Source organism: Saccostrea echinata, unplaced genomic scaffold (assembly GCF_033153115.1).
Source record: "Saccostrea echinata isolate AGI-Se365-2 ecotype Australia unplaced genomic scaffold, CSIRO_AGI_Sech_v1 ptg000006l, whole genome shotgun sequence".
In the NCBI taxonomy this organism is placed as follows: Eukaryota; Metazoa; Mollusca; class Bivalvia; order Ostreida; family Ostreidae; genus Saccostrea; species Saccostrea echinata.
The window spans coordinates 2,280,146-2,300,049 of NW_026889755.1; the positions used below are offsets into that span (position 1 = coordinate 2,280,146).

Below are 19,904 nucleotides of genomic sequence, written 5' to 3' on the forward strand. Positions count from 1 at the left end.
AAAGAAATAAAAGTTAAAAGTAATTTGCAAGGTAAAAACATAATGTTGCGATTATACATATTTTTGTTATGGTATTAAATATGGGTAATAAATCTTAAACTTATTCGTGTTTATATTTCATAGATTACGACAAAGAATACACAAGGGAACCAGCAATGCTTCTGCACCTATACAGATGTCCACAATAACATTCCAAAATCAAGAAGAAACAGGTAAAACTTTTATTCATTTGAAGTTTATTTGATATTTTATTCTTTACAAAAATGTAATACAAATTGTTCTTAAAAACTTATGAATTGGACTTGCTGCACCCCTTAAATTTGGCTTGAGAATAATATTATAATGCAATAATCTTGAAAAACTAGTTCTAAATGTAAACAAATAACAATGAACCGTGCAAATGAAATATAAGATTAACGACTTTCGATAAAATTAGCGACTCGCTTCGTATTTAAAGTATGGGACTCTTCTTCAGTCTGAGAAATACCCTCTATTTGTTCATGCATCAATAGCTATAAAGCACAATTTACAGTATGAGAAATGCATTCACAATTGCTATGGATTTTTCTACATGTTTTGTTTTTATTTTTCACATATCAAATATATATAATTTCAATTTAACTTTATTTATTGATTTCCTGTGTTTTGATTGGACGAGAGCAAATTCAAGAAAAAGTTTACAAATCGATAAATCTCTCAACCAGACCAGAACTACTTTATTGTCCTTCATGTAGCTTTTATTGCAAAAAAACAAACAAACAAATCGTTACTTTTAGTCCGTTTTAGCTAAACGATTACAGAAACTTTAAATTGAATAAAAACAATACTGACAACATACGGTACTGACAGACGGGAATGTTATGTTTATGACACTGTCAGATCACGATTCAAATCTCTCATAGGATATTATCGTCGTTCCTAAATGCTAAGCAAATCAGCTCTGTTCTCGGTAGCTGATAGGAAAGAGAAACGTACCTCAGAATCTTTCCTTATCAGCATCAAATTCATATTTCTACATCCTATATTCTGTCCCGTCTTTAAACAAACTAGAGCAAATCAAGGGTGTCGTCGGTATGCTACTTTCATTTTAGAGCGTCTGTCGTTAATGTCAACATGGCCAAGGACGAATTCTTCCAAAGTCTATCTATATTCACGATATTCCTTGACTTAAACAATGTTCGAAGAGCTTTTATAAGTTTGTTTTATTGAATGCTTTGATAATTTAAGTTAAACTTTATCGATGTTCAGCTCGATTACGTTTTATTTCCACATAGCGACATAAAGTATTCCTACGCTGTATACAGAAATAACGGCTTGTATGGAGGCTCCAAAGAGAAATAATTTTAAACTTCGTAATTGGAATTATAAGAATTAAACGTTCTTTTTTCGCACTTTTATTTAGTTTGTGAGTAAAATGTCAAGAGTTTACACATCAATAAATTTTACAAAAAGAACGTTTAATCCTATAATAAAAAATGTTTTTGACGCATTCATGTTTGTTTACTTTTAATACATAAATTCGTTATTTTTATGTGTAGATGCAAATTTAAGCATATAAGTTTAACGTCCGCCTATTAAAACAACCGCAATCAAAGATTTGATTTTTTCCCTTTAGAAGCAGGAAAATTTATCTATTAAATTACAATTTCTTTTTCAGCATTTACAACAAGGAAAAGTAAAGAACGAAATAATCATCAATTACATAATGTCAAGGAGATAGCAAAGAGAGGTCCACCTACAAATAAAACCATTCTCACAAGGAATTTACAGGCCATCACAACAAAAATGTCTGCTGCTGAAAATGCTGGATTCAAACACGAATACCATGTATGATACATATGTTATATCAAATAATATAAATTTAGTTTTTCCTTGAGTATTTACAATCTAAAATATATCTATGTTATGTACATGTTAGAATCAAACATTAAAATTTAAAAGATATATGTTCCAATCTTTTAGGTTATGCCGATTTTGTAAATTCATGTTGTGACATGAAGGCAATATTTGACAAACTTTGAAGAAAACAGTAATACAAGCTTATAGCGAACACACTTCCAACGAATTGACGCTTATAGCGAAGTGATTTTCATTCCCCATATTGTAAACTTATTGGATTTAACGAATTACGCTTATAATGAAGCAAAATCACCCTCCCAGGAACTTCGTTGTAAGTCTGTTTTATTGTATGTATACTTCGATATTTTCCATGTAAAATGATTTCTTGAACTTTATAGGAAATTCCAAGAGGTGAATTGCTTCCCTGTGAAGAAGCTAAGAAGCCTGAAAATAAACCTAAAAACAGATACACGACTACATTTCCATGTAAGAATTACAACTACAATATAGAGTGTACATATAAAATCATGTTTCCCCCATTTTCATGAAAAGAATAAATTATATTGTATTTTTCATGTTGTTCCATAGATGATCACTCTCGAGTTGTATTGAAAACTACATCTCCAAATGAAAGTGACTACATCAATGCTAATTATATTGAGGGAAGTATAATTATAAGAATAAACGTTTTAAGGACCCAGCTGAATATTATTTCCAAAAATCTTTGTTGAGAAAGAGAAAAAACGAATCTCTGTTGGCTTATGCTAGTGTATTGTGCGTTGTCTTGTCTTAAGAACAGTAGCGATACAATTTTTTTTTCACCATGAAAAATTTATTCCCAATAAACAGAATTTAATCCTTCTTGTCATAATGCTTATAAAGTATTTGCTTTTTAAATTCATAAAAGTGTCCTCTGGTATGCTGTAGATGATATGTTTTGAAATGAATTTTAACTTCCTAGCTAATTTTGCATGAGTTTCATATTTGCATTTTACGTCAATAGGATACACAGAGTAATCTCAAGTATATTGCAACTCAAGGTAACTTTATTTATGGATGTAAATATGATCACCAATAAATTACAAACATATCTCCCTAATTGTTTTAAATTTTGAGAAATTTGCGTGATGGTGCTATTTAAAAATATATGTAAAATCATATTTTCAGGCCCAAAACCAAAAACAGTGGTTGACTTCTGGAGGATGTTGTGGCAGGATTGTGTAACCGTAATTATTTGTCTGACCAATCTAAAAGAAGGGACAAAGGTTTGTTGATTATCTATGAATAGCAACTTAATCACTCTAACGTTTTATCGTATGTATCTCATGAACGTCGGTCCTTTGGATGAGACCGTATACTGTACAGCAGGTTAAAATCGCGGTCGGAAAAGATCGCGATTTGTTCAACTTGCAGCAAATCGCGGTCGATTGAATTCGCGGAAAGGAAAAATACGCAATTTTTTTTTTCAGCACTGCAAATATTTTCCTTACGTATTGTGTTGATTCTGAACCCGATTAAATAGAAAGAAACACCATACTGATCCCGATTAGAAGACAAAATGTTGTACGATTTACAGGTTACGCATTCAGATAAATTTTCTTCTTTCTTTTTATTAATTATTTTTGAAATACGTATGAGTCTATACTCGAGTGATTTATTCAAGTGATTTCAAGTCGTATCCAAAACATTCATGTAAAAAAAAATGAAGCCCTTTGGCAGTTGTTCGTTCATAGGTATGTTTTGAGTAGAGTACAGAGTAGTATTTACTGCAGTATATTTATATCCCCCTGAATCTAAATCAGTTGTCAGTACCGATAGTCAAAATGTTGAACGTTAATAAAATTGAATTAATGTGTAACAGCGTTGTCTTTACTACGTAAGTGCCTTGATTAAAGATAATAAGACCAAGTGATACGCACGAGTGAGATCTAACAATACATGTTTCATAGATAATTACATCGCACCTCTACTGGATGGCAGAATTAAATGTTAGTTATGGATGTTTATTTATCAATTAAGCTTTAAAAAAACCAACAACTACGTTTCAACATCTCCGCTATATATTAATTACTGCTTTTATGTTTGCAATGAAACACAAATAGAGTTAACGAATCTAATCACAGATATCGGTAATATTTCAATTTATCCTTATCAATTTTTGAAGAATTATTCACTGTATGTTGAATTCGCGGAATTTTTTTCCGCGAATATAGCGAATATTAACTCCGCGAGTTAATTTCCTGCTGTACAGTAAACCGAGGTCCCGTGTCGCAGTAGGTGCTGGCACGAAAAAGATCCCTCACTGCTCAATGGCCGTAAGTGCCGAGTATAGGACAAAATTTGCAGCTCTCCACCGGCAAGTGGTGGCGTCTCCATATGAGTGAAGAATTCTCGAGAGGGACGTTAAACAACATATAAACAAACAAACTCATGAACGTAATCTGAATTACTTCCTGTTTGTGCGTACTTGTAAATAGAAAAGAAATGTCTTTTCGTTGTCACTTCAAGTTGTGTAATAACAGGAAGTTTATGCCTGTAATGTATAAGTAAGATTCAAAACATAATCATAAAATATTTATATAACGAAGAGGACCTTTGAAAAAAACAAAAGTTAGCCGCTCAATATTTCTACTCAAGTGCTTTTTAAAAAAAAATGTATCCAAGTAATCCGTCACCTGAGTCACTCATTTGAACTCCATCAGCTTTTGTCTGTCATCATGTATTGTCGTACCTCCCTGAAACCTAAGGGGTCCAAAACCATCAAACCAAACGCTGCAATCTTCAGAAATCGTCTTCGCTTCTACAGGACACTTAGAAACAAAGTGTTGTCATGATACTAATTAGCAAAAAGCTCTTTATTAAAATTGTAATAGTTATTAGCTATGGATCCAAGACTCAGGCTCACGAGTGTGCATGGTTAAAATTTGTCATACATGAAAAATGCATTACCAGTATTTCTCGCAGGTAAACTGTTTGATTATATATTACAAACATCTTTGGCAGCTGAGTCGATGAAAGGTTGGGTTTATTTTGTCTTATATTGAAAAACATTAAATTTTTGATAATTTTTTCTACTCATGGGTATTCATCAAACTTATCCTTTATAGAAGTATATGTAAGTGGCAATATCTTTCAAAAAACAAAAAACAAAAACAAAACAAAAACAAAAAACAAGCCACACAATGTTTAGGTGGTGTATAATGTTTTTGACCCGTCCGTCAGTCATTCCTTTTTTTTTTTGCTCAGCCCAACTCCTCTTAAAACGCTGTATAGAATTTCATCAAACTTTGCAGATATTTAGGACACAGTGTGTAGATGTGTATATTGCCAGGACATTCCAATTCCATTACTTTTCTGGGAATTTCGGCACTTTTCAACTTAGATTTTTGCCCATATCTTTAATATAGAAATGAACAGTTTGTCAGTCCAACTCTTCTTAAACCGCTGCACAGAATTTAGTCAAACTTAACAGATATTTAGGACAAAGTTTGTAGATGTGTATATTGCCAAGAAATTTTCGATTCACTAATTTTTTCAGGGAATTTCGGCAATTTTCAGCTTAGACTTTTGAATATAGAGATGAACAATTTGTCAGTGCAATTCCTCCTAAACCGCAGCACAGAATTTCTCCAAACTTTGCAGATATTTAGGGCACAGTGTGTAGATGTGCATATTGCCAGAAAGTTAATTTTGTCCTTCGAGTTTTGGCTATTATTGAAGAAATTTCCCATCCCAGCTAGGTAATAAGGAAATCCACTGAAATCAATTTTTTTAATGAACATTTAATGTGAAATATTTTATGACCTTAAATGACCCCCTAGCTAATGGTTTTGAGATCAAAATATTAATCATAAAACACACACACAAATCTTTGATAGAAGTACACAAAAAGCTCCCCCCCCCCCCCCCCATGCAAATTAGTGCTTTGACTTAAATAATTTCATAAGTACAGTATATAAACAAATTTCTATGGCTACATCATAATTTTGTTCCCATCAATTATTTAAATGTGTAAATTGTCATACGTTGGACATGGACTTACACTCATTAACAACTCAAAATCACTGAGAAATTTAAATAATAGTTTGTCAGCATAGCTCCTGCACTGAATTTCCTGAAACTTTGTAGTCATTTCAGACATAATGTGTAGATTTGTACAAAAATAAGAAATTTTGATTCCAATTTTTATCTAGAAACTTCAACCCGATTAAGTTTATAACATACAAAGGTATGAATGTCCTTATATTCAAGAAGTTTTGATGTGATGATTTTTTGCAAGGAATGCCACTTTTTGAATTATACTGTGTATTTAAAATGCACCGTGCCATTCATTATGTGTTGCATTGTCAATATTTGGGGGAGCATGGGGTATGTGAGCTTGCTCGCTTTTTCTTTCATTGCACATGCACTTTTTAGCAGCATTATGTAATTTTGATTAGTGTTTATGTCATATTTCATGGTGGTTTAGGGGAGAGTATTGTGGTTAATTAACCCCTCATTTTTCTTGTAGATTAAATGTACTCAATATTGGCCGAATTTTAACGACAAAATGCAGCATGGTATTTTTATGATAAGAAATCTGGAAGAAAAGGTATACGCCAATTACACGTCAAGACGCTTCAAAGTGTACAACAATATGGTAAGAAGGAATGATGTTTTATAATAGACCTAAATCAACCCAGAACCATCGGACAATAAATTCGTTTTTAAGGCAGCTAACGCTTGTAATTCCAAAGACATTGTAATATAATCATGTTTGCCATGCTTACGTAACAGAAATAAGTCTATGTGTTGAGTGTTTTTTTTTTTATTTAATAATCTGTTTGTATTTATTATTATTTTTTTATTGAACATATGATCGTATAAATCTCAATAAAGATACAAATGCTAACATTCAAATAAACATGTATTTTGTACATTAGAGAGAGCCAAAATATGCAGTTTACTTTTGAACTTTTCCCTAATAAATAAATATGTTTTACCGACAATTTATTTAATGTATACTTAATGACAGGTCCAGTCTCGAACAGGTCTAAAGTTGAATCTATTTTAGCTGTTACACATCTTGAACACCTAAAAATAATCTCCAAAACGATTTCAAAAATATATGCTCAGTATATAAGGAACACAGACAAAAGAATGATTATGAATTACATCTCATATAGCAATATGACTAGATCAAAATTATAATCTTTCTCGAGCACAAGTAGAATCAATATACTTATCTGGAATATTTTCATTCTTTCAACAATGTCAATCCTCCTTGAAGCTTGTATAATTTCCCGTGATTTACAAATAAATTGACCTCATTTGCAATGACTTCTCCTATTATGGCGGTGTTCAATGCAAATAGATAAATATCCACTATTTAATTAATATTCCGTTATGTCCATTCAGTATATTACCATTAGTATAGCACAAATGGAATAAAAGAAAACAATACTTTAAATAATTGACATCGCACAGAAAATGCCCGGTCCAAAAATGATATCCACGCTAGCACAGGTCTTATATACTCCATGTTGAAGGGAAGATGCCATTTTACAATAAATGCGCATGCTCATAATCATTTGTATTTGATTAAATGTAAATCGGCTCAAAATTTCAATTAATGCATATAGATCTGTTTCGATCTACTAGCGATTCCAATTATTTATACTTAAAATTTATCTTTTGCTGCATTTACATATGAAATTCATGATACCATTAATCAACACAAAAAAACGTGAAATTTATGTTTGCTTTCAAGTTCATATTCATGCATATATGCAGGATTTTAGGCAAAGAAAAGGGCTTAATTATTGTCTTTTGTTCATAAAATCCAGACTGCGTTCAAGATCGGAGCATCTAGGCCTTTAAAACAGTATGGACCAATGCTTATTACTGCAATTACTGCAAGCAGCTAGGCCAGCACATTGTACAATACAAAACCCCCTGTAATTCTGATATTCAATGTTGCTTTCAAGATTGTAGCGATGTCAGAATTAAACATCAGCATTGATTAATTGATTGATTGATTGATTAATTTGTATGTTGTTTAAAGTCCCGTTCGAGAATTATCAAAATTGAAATAACAAGCGTTAATCATAAATATAATACATTTCTGAAAGTGTGTGTGCGGGTGGGGAGAATGATTTAAGTAATGTATTATTAACCCTTGAAAAATTAAGCCCTTGTTATTGTATAGACATTATTTAGCTGAAAGCAACGTTTCAAAATTAATGACTGAATTATCCCTGGATATAAAGACTTACAAAAAGCATATCGAACAAGCATGAAATGTGTGGATTTGGTTCTAATAATTTTGGGGTTGAACCGAAGTAATTGACGTCTACATTGATAATTTTTTATTCGTTTTTCTGTTTCAAAAATGGTATTAATAGCTACACTTCTTTTTATAGAGTAATCTCTCATAAATATACAACATTGTTACATCATACTCAATATGACATCACTGTTACAATAAATAAATGTCATCACTAATGTTGTTCCATATCACAAAATGTGAAAAATCAGTTCAATGACGTATTTTCTTCATCTAGCCAATGACACCAAATCATTGCAGAATAATTTCCAGTGAAATCTACAATTTTATATTATAAATGCTCAGAACTGTTCAAATGCCCCTTGTGGAACACAAACATTTAGACTTACTTCTATTATAGAAGTCTAGAAAATGTGGTGTTAATGAAACGTCCGATATACACTACCCCCACCCCACCCAGCTCCCTTATAAAAATTTACTAAAGTTATCTATAGTTTACGAGGGGCATTTGAAAAGTTCTAAGAACTGCTTGCTAAATTATTAACCATTTCAAGGAAGTTAATTGTTTTGAAATCATTGGAAAAAAAACGGGAAAATTTGCACTTACATTAACGTCACTTTCTTATATTTATGACGTAATAACTCGAAAAATGACGTCTAATTTCGAATGTTTAGTTTTTTCTTTGTTGTTTAACGTCCCTCTCGAGAAATTTTCATAACTGAAGAGTCGCGTTTTTTATCCACATGAAAAAAGTGCTGTCAAAGGCTTCCTCGAAAAGATATTTCAAAGAAAATGTGAATGGCGGTAGAGTAAGACTGTAAGAATAGTATTGTAAATCAGCAATTCCATATTTTATTTCTTTTTTTTTTTTTTGCTTGGATAATAAACACGGTTTATGTCCGGTTATATTATCATAGGCATTCATAAAGATTTTTATTTATACAAAATAGCTGGATTTTCTGTCTATTATATAGCTCTCCACTATATTAAATAAAAGATATATTATATAAAACTTAAGTGTAACAATGCAGTTTTCCACAAATGTATCTTGAGTATCATGACTTCTACGGTTTACGATATGTTATTGTGCGTATTTTTTTTCATATTATTTAAACGATCCAAAACTCACTTTTGCGTTTGACTTCCGATTAAAGAAAATAAATCTGAGTTTCATTGCCATGTACAATATTATTTATTTGCATGATTTAAAATTTTTGATATCGAGTTACCGTAGGGTTAGAACTACATCGGCGCCATTTTGGTTTTACTAGAAAGCATAGGACACCCTTAGATTAAAGTCTCTTGATCTTTATTCGTTCCCGCAAAATTGGTTAAAACTCCTGACGAATTAATGCCAGCTAATTCAATAACACCGTCCACTATTTTCTTATGATTGTAAACTTTGTGATATCCTCACAGCAGCGTCTTTTTTACACAATATTTTACGAGAGATTCGAAAATAACATGCTATGTTTGACACACTCTTTAACCACTTCAGAACTATAAGAGTTCCTGAATATAACTCCATATGATAAATTGTATTCTATGTAAACAATCCTCCAACTGGCAGTTGTGTTCGTTAGCATGCATCCGAGTAATGAAAAAAAAATTGACTTTAATCTTTTACTTCACTGGAATTGTGCCTCTTTTTACGTCATTTTTATGGTCTGTATGCTAGGCATTCTAACGTCATTTAAGGAGTTATTACTAAATAAAAATTACGAAGTGACGTCAAAATATGTGTATATTTTTGTGATCTGTCTAATGATATCAAACTCAGTAATTTCCGTTGACAGTTAATGTTTTATCAAACAGTTCTCAGAACTTTTCCAATGCCCTTGTACTATATATACTTAACTATAGTAAAAACGTTGATAATTTGATTCACTGTGAAACTTTCGATCTATCAACAGAATGTTTTAAGCAAACGATTTTTTTTTTTAGAGTTCTAAAACATTCCTATCCAATTTTTTCCTCACCTTATTACTTGTAGCCAATCTAAATACTGTATAAGTAAAATAAATATGTTTCGATTATAGGAATCTTGTGCATGTTATGTTTTTTCTTGATATTCAACTCCCTTCCAAAATCCCCTTCCAACAAAATTGGAAATAAAAAAAATGTTTCATCCTCATATTTATTTGTCCGTCTAGCTTTGTAAATCTCTGTTAACAAAATGACTGTAACACGTGGATTCTGGACTTTTCAGTATATAAAAATGAAATGAAGAATCTTTAATAGAATTATTGAGGAAATTTGATAATCTGTAAGACACATTCATCAAGAATGTCGTTTTTCTCCCTCAAATGGTATATTATAATTGAATCCCAAACAGCGAAAGAAAGAAAGAGTTCTCAAATACTTAAACTGTTAATTTTCTTCTATATTCATTTATTGACTTTGTTAATGTGTTTCTTTTAATAGGCACTATATATTGTCTTTATTAATACATGTATCTCTCATAGTAATTGGCATTGATTGTCTTTAAAAATGCTTGCTAAAAAGAATAGCGGTTTTTTAAATTGCCCCATACCTAACAGTGTATGTACAACTAGCAATCTGGGTGGATGTAAAAGTATCATTTGAATGACAAATAGAAAACAAGGTATAAATCAGACAAATGAGCCACCGAAAAGAAACCTAAATAACTTTCTTTTTTCTTAATCGAAGGAAAGGAAAGACCGTGAGATGCTGATGTTTCACTACACAAGGTGGCCAGACCATGGAGTTCCTGATCCACTCAATCTTGTTGTGTTCCATCGTCATGTGATGAAAAATGCCTCAAAATCTGGAAAGTACACATTGGTGCACTGCAGGTATATTGTGATATCTAACTATTGAATATCCTATATTTTCTCTCTCTCTCTCTCTCTCTCTCTCTCTCTCTCTCTCTCTCTCTCTCTCTCTCTCTCTCTCTCTCTGCTGAAGAAAATGCACTCAGAACATTGCTAATGCGTACATAATCCATTGGAAGACACGAATCCCTAAATGGAATGATACTGTAAAAAAGAAAAAAAAGTAAATGATGAGCTAAAGTAGTCCTATTTGTCGTATAGTTTTGTTGTTTGTTGGCCATTAACGTCTACAGTTGGTAGAGCATCAAGGTATGAAACAGGTGTGGCAGACTCTACTGCGTGTTTTGAATGATGCTCACTTGGATAAATGGAGTCCATAAAAAAATTAAAATGATATCCATATAATGGAGCGAAGGATTGAAAAAAAACCCAGAATTTTCCTGTTCATCTCATGTACATTGTGATTCATAAGAATATAAGTACAGGTAGGAAGACAAAGGAGTAAATTGAGTGACCATTAAAATTCCAACGGAATGTTGTAAGACCCCTTTCCTTGGACTACATACAATTTTTTTAAATAAAAAATTATTCTAAGATTGTACTTAAATATCAAGTGCAATTGAACACTTAATTGACCTATCATAAACCTGGTAAGAAAAATAAGGAGATATAACATTATTTTTCCTTAGTTAATAAAAAAAGAGACGTTCTGTTCATGCGATAAAGATGTTCATACTGAATCTTGTAGATTAACCTTAAGGTCATATTAAGAAGTATTTTGGTTGAAAAAAAAGTGTCAAGTTCTAACAAGTACTTTGAAGAAAGAATATTTTCCACGATGTTTCAAAATCTTGCAAAACATCGAGCTGAAAAGACTAGAAGTTAAAATTTCATCTCAAATTTGTAACTATTACTCTGTTTAAATGCTGAGAAATTAACTCACATCATCAGTCATACGTATATATTATACTCATGAGCGAATTTGCTATAGAGTGCAAAATAATGAACTTTTTCGTGTATATATATATATATGTTTGCAATGCGAGTAAATTCGAATGCAATCAACTTTTCTATTATACATGTATTTTTTTTATAACCTCCATGAATTTCATATGCATTAAGAATTGTGTTTGATTAATATTCATGAGTGATGTTTCACTGAGCTTAAAAGTAGTTGAAGGCCAGGGTGAAGCATTTGGTTCGAGATGATGTTCTTGAAAAATAATAATCGATAGACAATGTTTGGAAAGTTTTGGAACTAAGAAAAGGACTGAACTTTCATCAGAATAATGCTTACCAGGGTGAAAAGCTAAACGATACATGCCACTAACAAAAATTTGCATGGATTGATGTATATTTTTTAACTGGTTTTGAATGGATATGACATAGAAAATAAATCACTAAAATATTAAGAAATCGTAAGTTTTCTTTAATGCTTAGATATGCGACTTTTTGTCCTTTTTAATGAAATTCTATACAAAATTTTACATACATTTTCACATCGTGACAGAATTTTACATGATCCTACCATTTTATACCTGGAAAACATTATTCAGGTTACCTATTTAAATATAAATATATGGGAAATTTTGCTGATTTCTGAAAAAAAAAATGTTTGTGTTATTTATCCTTAATCACGAAATGTTACATGAACCTCTGAGCACACAGGATTTTCTATACCAAATGAATACATTGTTGTAACTGGCCCCTACTTGGTGTAAATATGCTTAAAAGAGTATTTTTTGCATATATGCTGCAAGTGCATTTACATGTATACAGTAAGATAGCTAGTTGAGATACAATCAACGAATTGGGATTGTTTTATTTGAAAGGCAAAGATATCTTACTGATTCATTTTTTAAAAATTATTGCAGAAAATTATTTACAATATGAAGAGTAAAGCCATTTTAAAATTTTACTCTTAAATTTCAATATACGTAGAACTATTTACAGTTCTTCAAATTACATAGTTAAACACTAAATAACAAACACGAGAATTGCGAAATCAGCTTATTAAAAACTGACAATTTTCATCAAATATCAGAAAAGAACGCAATACTTTTGCTATTTAAACAGAATATAACGAATTATTCATAGATGTAATTTTTTTATTCAAAGTCTTTTTTTTGTGCAACTATTTATACAGAAGTTCTGCTCTAAGCATAAGATGTTCTATTGAAATGTTCAACCAATCAGTGTTTGCCTTATATATAAGCACTTAGACACATGTGCGTTATATATCAGATTATTCTGTGGTAAATGTGACATAAAAAGGCAAGCCAACCAGAATTCTTCATCAAATCAGACTAGTTCAGGACTAGTTCTGTTTGCAGAACTGCACATTCTTTAAGGAGACAAAAAAATACTTGTACTTGAAAATTGCATTAACATTGCTAAGCATATCTATCATTGAATATTTACCTAAAGAAAAAATGAATCTTTTAGAGCATTTTTTATCATGTATTTTCTTCCTAATGAATCTAATGAAAATGTTATGTCATATACAGTTATACACTGTTTGTCACTAAGTAAAATTTGTTAATTTAAGAAAAGTACAATAAAATGGTCTATCTGTACAAATATCGGATATGCCATTTTAATTCTAATCATATATTTCGAATTATACTCATGCTCATCCCAAAGCTAGGATCACTAAGCAGATTTTATAGTAAAATAGATGGAATTGAATTCAATAGCAGTTCGTTGGTGTATTTAACATTCAATAGATTACTGTTAAAATGGAAAGTTTGGCAATGAGGAAACCTTAACGAAATTGACAAATTTCTAATAATCGTCAAAGTTTCGAATTTTCTCATCACTGTTAAAGAGCACTGTGAAATATTAGTAGATTGTCAAGGTTTCCACTCGCCATTTTTCTAATATACCAAAATCTTCGAACGTTCAACCCTTCAATATAACCACTTTTACAGTAATTGGATTCATATTGACATTAAAAGTTTTCATTTGGTGAAAGGTTGGTGAACTGTTAAAGACCTGTACTCCTCTTTCGTTTTGCTTTTATAATTTGTCTCTCTACTACATCTATTATATAGTTAATACAATGTTTAACTACATGAAGAACAGGCTGGTTTCATATTGCACATCACCGTTCATTACTTGTTTCAAGTCTAAGAGCCCTTTTTGCTAAAGTGAGTTTAATATAATGAATTTTCAAATATAGCCAATCGCTGGTTTGCATATTTTTCTGGAAGATTTCACAACAATTGGTGTGTTTTTAACTATGCTAAATGAAAATATAGAATACATTGTTGTTCTAATCAATACAAAAGTTTCACGGTGAATATGACCGGTTTAACGGGATTATTTTATTCTCTTGGGCACCTCATCCCAGCTATGATGGTTCCTTGGGGTCAGTACCCTGATCACTACTTGTCTTTACTGTATTTCCTATATTGATGCTGTTCTTAATCTTCAACTTTAATATTAAACAAAACAGGGGAAATTGGAAAGTGATTTTGATGTAGCCTAAATGAAATATTTGCATTATGTACTTTTTATAGTGCTGGAATTGGAAGAACCGGAACATACATAGCTTTAGACGCCCTCTATCGAGAAGGGGAGAGGAATGGCTGTGTTAATGTACCAATGTATATCAGGACCATGAGAAAAGACAGAATGAACATGATACAAGGCGATGTATGTTTATATTTCTATTTTATTCCCCCCCCCCCCGAATTTCATTTGAAAACGAGCTGGCTTTAAATTTCTATTGTACATTTTTTTTTTACAAATTTAAAAGTCCAAGTCCCCTATTAAATTTGATGTAAAAAAAGATGGTCATCATTTCTGAAAATCAATTTTTGAGGTTGTTACTGCCACTAAATTTTCCGTAAACACTTGTATTGATAAATTAGCGTAAATAATTAAAGAATTCAGAGGCGTTTCTATGGCTGTTTTTACTTCCTGTACATGCAATGATATGTACAATACTTTCCGCATTCTATATCTAATCGCAACAGGGAGGCAATATTTTTTCTTCTTATATAACATGATTAAACCTTTGTAAACAAAAAGCTTTTGTTACATAAAAGTATTATGTAAAGTTTTCTTTTATATAGTTTAAAACAAATTGAAGTAATATTTCCCTTTAATTCACTTGTCATAATAAATTTTAAACGTAACTACCTAGAAAGATTTCCTCATACTAGCCAGCTTAAATTCTTATGTTGAATTTCCTCCCAAACCCTTCCTCAATTGAAGAATAAAAGAGTCAAAGGTTAATAATCTTTTCCAATCGTGTCCTTGTGAACATGCAAAGAACCTTCTGTGTGTTACCTGTTCAAACATTTCCTTGTTGCTAAACCTGCCTCGAAAGACGAATTAAACCTTTCTTTTTTTAAAATGTCTTGGCAGCAATAAATTTTTTAAAAAAATAATCCCATTTTAAAACACAATTACATAAGAAAGGATCGTTTATACACAAAATGTAACTTTTTTAGAAAGTTGATTTTTTTTTCAAAGGAAATACAATCTTGACGTTCTTTTGCCTTAGTGAACAACTTTGTGTAAATGGTTTATAACCTACATTAGAATTATTAAAAAAAAAAAAAAAAAAAAAAACATATTTTTTTTCCATATAAGAATCAATATGATGCATTCTGCAGCATATCTGAAGCAAATGTGAATTCTGACAAGTTGTTTTTTTTTTTTTTTTTTTTTTTTTTTTTTTTTTGTAAAATAAGAATTTTATAAACATTTAAAGGATACAAAAAAGGTCTAGAAAAGATAAAAAAAAAAAAACAACTATATTAATAATGCATTTAAACGAATAGTAAAAATACTATGACGATAATGAGTTACATTTCCACTGCTGAAATGTAATATACCATTTTTTGCCATTTCAAGTCTTAATACTTATTAAATTACAATTTGCTTTGGTAAATAAACATAGGATCTGTATAATTAGTAAACTAGATCTGTTATGATATATGGAAAACTTGATACATGTATTTGCAAATGAATCATTCAAGATAATAAGAAAAAAGGAAAGAATGTCAATTAATATGAACATTCTATTTAATTCTTCCTTTTTTCTATTTATCGAAAAAGTGCTGTTATCGTCCGCCTTATTTCACAGAAGGGCAAGTTAACCTTATTATTATTTCATGCACAGTTAACTTATTTCAGTTGCCTGTTGATATTTCAAAAAACAGAATGATAACCCCTGAAAAAGATACAACACCCAGCGGATGATACTGTATGGCAAAGGGCTCAATTAGTTGACAAGGGCTGATATTATATTTTGAAAAAAATAGTGTATGATCACGTAGTTGACCATAGATTTATTAAACTGCATCTATTTCATGAACTTTCAGAACACTCCGAGAAAAATATTGTCAATGAGACAACGCCGACAGGGGTTCGTACCTCTTTGATATCTTACGCAGTAGGGCGATTTTTGCAGATAGAAAATACATCCTTTACAAGGATGGGCGATTCTTTTTAGGATTTTACTTTTATCGGACAAATGTAATGTAGTTGAAAAGTACATGTTGAGGACGATTAAATTTTTTATTTAGGTTGTCATGTAATGTGGTAGTCACATGATTTTAGCAAATATGCCTGCAGTATTTAAATCATATATAAATTCCAATACCGCAAGGGCATAACCATGTTAATAATCTAAATTTAATTTATAATTATTTTCAACACTCTTTGTAGTTTGTGAAAAGTGATGCTAACCTATATAGATTCTACTATCTAATTGTTAAAATTACATTTGTTAGACCATATGTTGAATATTTTGCTGGTAAAGTACATTAAAAATAGATATAATTAATTCATTTGCAAGATTTCACCAGGTTCCCAGCACTTTTCAAAGATCTTCATACGTCTTGAGTTTATGTGTAAAAGTTTGTCATAATTCATTGAGGGTATGCCCTTGCAATATATCGATTTATTACGACCCTTCTATTACCCTTCAATGAATCTGCATACAAATTAATAGCAGTATTGCTTTTCTAGGGAATGTACGGGAAGCATATGAATAAAATCATAAAATAGACATCGCATCCAAGTTAATGGCCTATTATATATATGCATATATTATTTGAAATATATTTTTTTGTATAAAATATAACTTGATCCCCTCTCATGCGTCAAATTTTACGATATGACGTCACATTGACAAGTGCATTGCGATCAGTGAATTGTTAATATACTGCTAGGTGGGATTTGATCAACTACAAAAATACATGCAATAGTAAGTTTTGATGTAGTTTAAAGCTATCCAACAGTTTAAAATATCAAATCCTTTCATTTTGTGGTAATTTGAAAAATATATATTTTTGCATGATGTCATAGTAAGCATTTCCCGTATAAGTAAGGCCCCGCCTCTATATTGTAGCCTTAACGTTTAAGTGTGCTGCGTATCAAGGAAATAATTTTTTTCTATTCACTCTTAGGAATCTTTGTTGACAATGATTTCTTGGGATTCATTTTTTATATCAAAAACCTACTAGCAATATTTATATTAGAAATTGACTTATTTTAGATTCTAGTTCAGATTTTTGCGTATAATATTGTGAAATCAAAACAAAATATTACTTTAATTGAGTATTACAGGATTTTAAGCATATTTGACATCTTTACATGTTTATGTTTAATATGATTCTTCAATATGAAATTATAACTTCTTTTCCATTAGGACCAGTACAGAGTCGTTTATCTCGCCCTAAGTGAATCGTTCAGTGGGAGATCCAGACGTTTGACAGCTGAGAAACTTTCACAACTTTCACAACAATCGCAAGATAGATCGTGCTACACAAATTGTGGGGAAGTTAAAAGCACAACCTCCCTGTCATCAGAGTTCCAGGTAGACTCGTCGTACTTAGCAAACCACGATTTGTAATCTAATCAAAAATAATTAGTGTTATTTATATACGGTCATTACCTATTGAAATGATTCACCATTTAATATGGTTGTAATTTTTTCATATACAACTTTAGATGATACCAGTAATCATTAAAAAATCAATGTAGAAATCTATCAGAAGAAAAAATTTACTTTAATTTAATTGTACAGTGAATACATGGGTTTATTCCAAATTCTTGTAGGAGTTGCAATCTCTTCGGATAAAATATGCAGAGAAAGATTACGAATCTGGACATACAAACATATCAGCCAACTATACAGAGAGTGTTTTGCCGGGTAATCTTTAATATTCTCTACATCAATTTCTTATTCCATGTATTTTAGTCATATTGGAATTTCTGTAGCAATATCTAGCTATAGATGGAAGAAAAATAATAAAATTAATCAATTTTGTAAATTTCTTGAGGTTTTTCTACAATCGACTAAAAATGCAGAGGTCGATATGTAGGACATAATACTCTTTTTTTTACCTCAATTCTTTGTTGCCTAGTACATGTTGGAAATGATAGTAGAAATATTTGGAAAAAAAATATCCTGCAAATAACATGTAGTTGTACGTAAATTTCTACAAACTTTTCCTAAATATTTTAACCATTTTAAAACACGGATTTCAGTGGAAAAGTTCATATGCTATCTGTCCTATACAAAGGGAAGGAACAACTACTACAACGCTGTTCTTCTACAGGTCTGATATTTATAAGTATACCGTGATAATGTCCTAAAGTGTAATGCTTTCCTAGTAACATGATTTAAAATTATGTCTTCCATATGCATTAAATGGCTGATCTAAAAGATGAGACGAAAGATTTCTCACTTAAAGAGGGTAATGATTCCTCAATATGTGCTTATTAAACGCTAAATATAACGGTTTTTTGTACACATATAAAATAATTTTTAATTTTTAAATATTAAATCCAGCTTAATTTGTTCTCTGTGATTACTCATGAACATGAATATACTCTTTCTTAAAAAAAGGATTTTTTTTCTAGTCTTTCACTGAAAATGACTGTCTAATCAGCGCTCAGTATCCACTTCCTGACTACACTGAAGACCTTTTGAGACTCATCAGAGATTTTGATGCTCGTGTTGTGGTTTTTCTAGGTCTTTTGAAAGAAATAAAATCTGTAAGATAAACATATCTGTAATTGAAAGAAGTAGGAAGAAAATAATATAAGTACTTTGGATTTAAGAGATGACTTTAATTTTTAAGAATTCATGAGGACATGAACTAGGACGCTTCACGCCGGCATATTTCATGAAAGCGTGTTAACGCTTTATGTTAAATATGCAGGCGTGAAGCGTTGTAGTTCATGTACCTCATGAATTTTCGAAATTTAAATTCATATCTCATGTTTTCATTATATTTCTGATGACCTGACACACATTTTTGGCATTCAACGATCATTTTTGAAAAAAAATACACTTTTTTTTACCCCAATCACATCACAATGGAAATATTCTTACTCACCCCATGGTAACTCATGAGAACATGAACTTTTTCTAATTTGCAAAGAATCTTAAGGAAAAATGTATGGAAATGTAAATATTTTGATATTAAAGTACAATAGATACAAAAACTTAAGAAAACCTGTAAGTGATATCATTTCATCGAAAAACGGATTGCATGTAATCTCCTGACATTCTTGCTTAAAACAATCAAATAAAATTTGTTTCATTTTTTTCCAGTCATCCCTTTGGGTTCCAAAAAAATCAGAAAATAAAACAGTGGGCAGTTTTGTACTTAATCTAGCAACATCAACAAATTCGATAAACTTTACAACCCGGAATATAGTTTTGCAGCCAAAGGTTTGTTTTGTTTACATATCATAGTTCTTTCTAACTTTGTATCGGAAAGGCCATATGTTACATGAAACACAATTTCAATGTTGTAGGGAGGCAGCGACATGACACTAACTGTAATGGAATGCAAGACCTGGAAAGAAGGAAGGTTTCTTACCAACAAAAGAGTCTTACTTGATGTGGTCAAAGAGGCAAAATCAGAGAAAGATAAGCAAGAGGGGAAAATACTTGTTTTGTCCAGGTACGTCTCAGCTCTGTATATCTTCAGGCAATTGTTTCACTATATTCTGATGAAAATCTACTCTTGAT

The 19,904-nt window shown here is 31.0% G+C and overlaps 1 protein-coding gene across 1 annotated transcript in view; it reads left to right on the plus strand.

Annotated features, from left to right (window-relative positions):
- The window catches only part of LOC133180151 (receptor-type tyrosine-protein phosphatase alpha-like), a 38,899-nt gene that overhangs the window by 18,076 nt on the left and 919 nt on the right, over positions 1-19,904 (plus strand). The window contains exons 4-18 of the mRNA XM_061314722.1: positions 124-212; positions 1,658-1,827; positions 2,238-2,325; positions 2,428-2,525; positions 2,843-2,879; positions 3,007-3,104; positions 6,350-6,478; positions 10,776-10,921; positions 14,422-14,557; positions 17,568-17,735; positions 17,978-18,071; positions 18,410-18,480; positions 18,785-18,919; positions 19,482-19,601; positions 19,688-19,836. Coding sequence (XP_061170706.1) covers positions 124-212; positions 1,658-1,827; positions 2,238-2,325; positions 2,428-2,525; positions 2,843-2,879; positions 3,007-3,104; positions 6,350-6,478; positions 10,776-10,921; positions 14,422-14,557; positions 17,568-17,735; positions 17,978-18,071; positions 18,410-18,480; positions 18,785-18,919; positions 19,482-19,601; positions 19,688-19,836 — 1,728 coding nt within the window. The remainder of the gene's footprint in view (positions 1-123; positions 213-1,657; positions 1,828-2,237; positions 2,326-2,427; positions 2,526-2,842; positions 2,880-3,006; positions 3,105-6,349; positions 6,479-10,775; positions 10,922-14,421; positions 14,558-17,567; positions 17,736-17,977; positions 18,072-18,409; positions 18,481-18,784; positions 18,920-19,481; positions 19,602-19,687; positions 19,837-19,904) is intronic.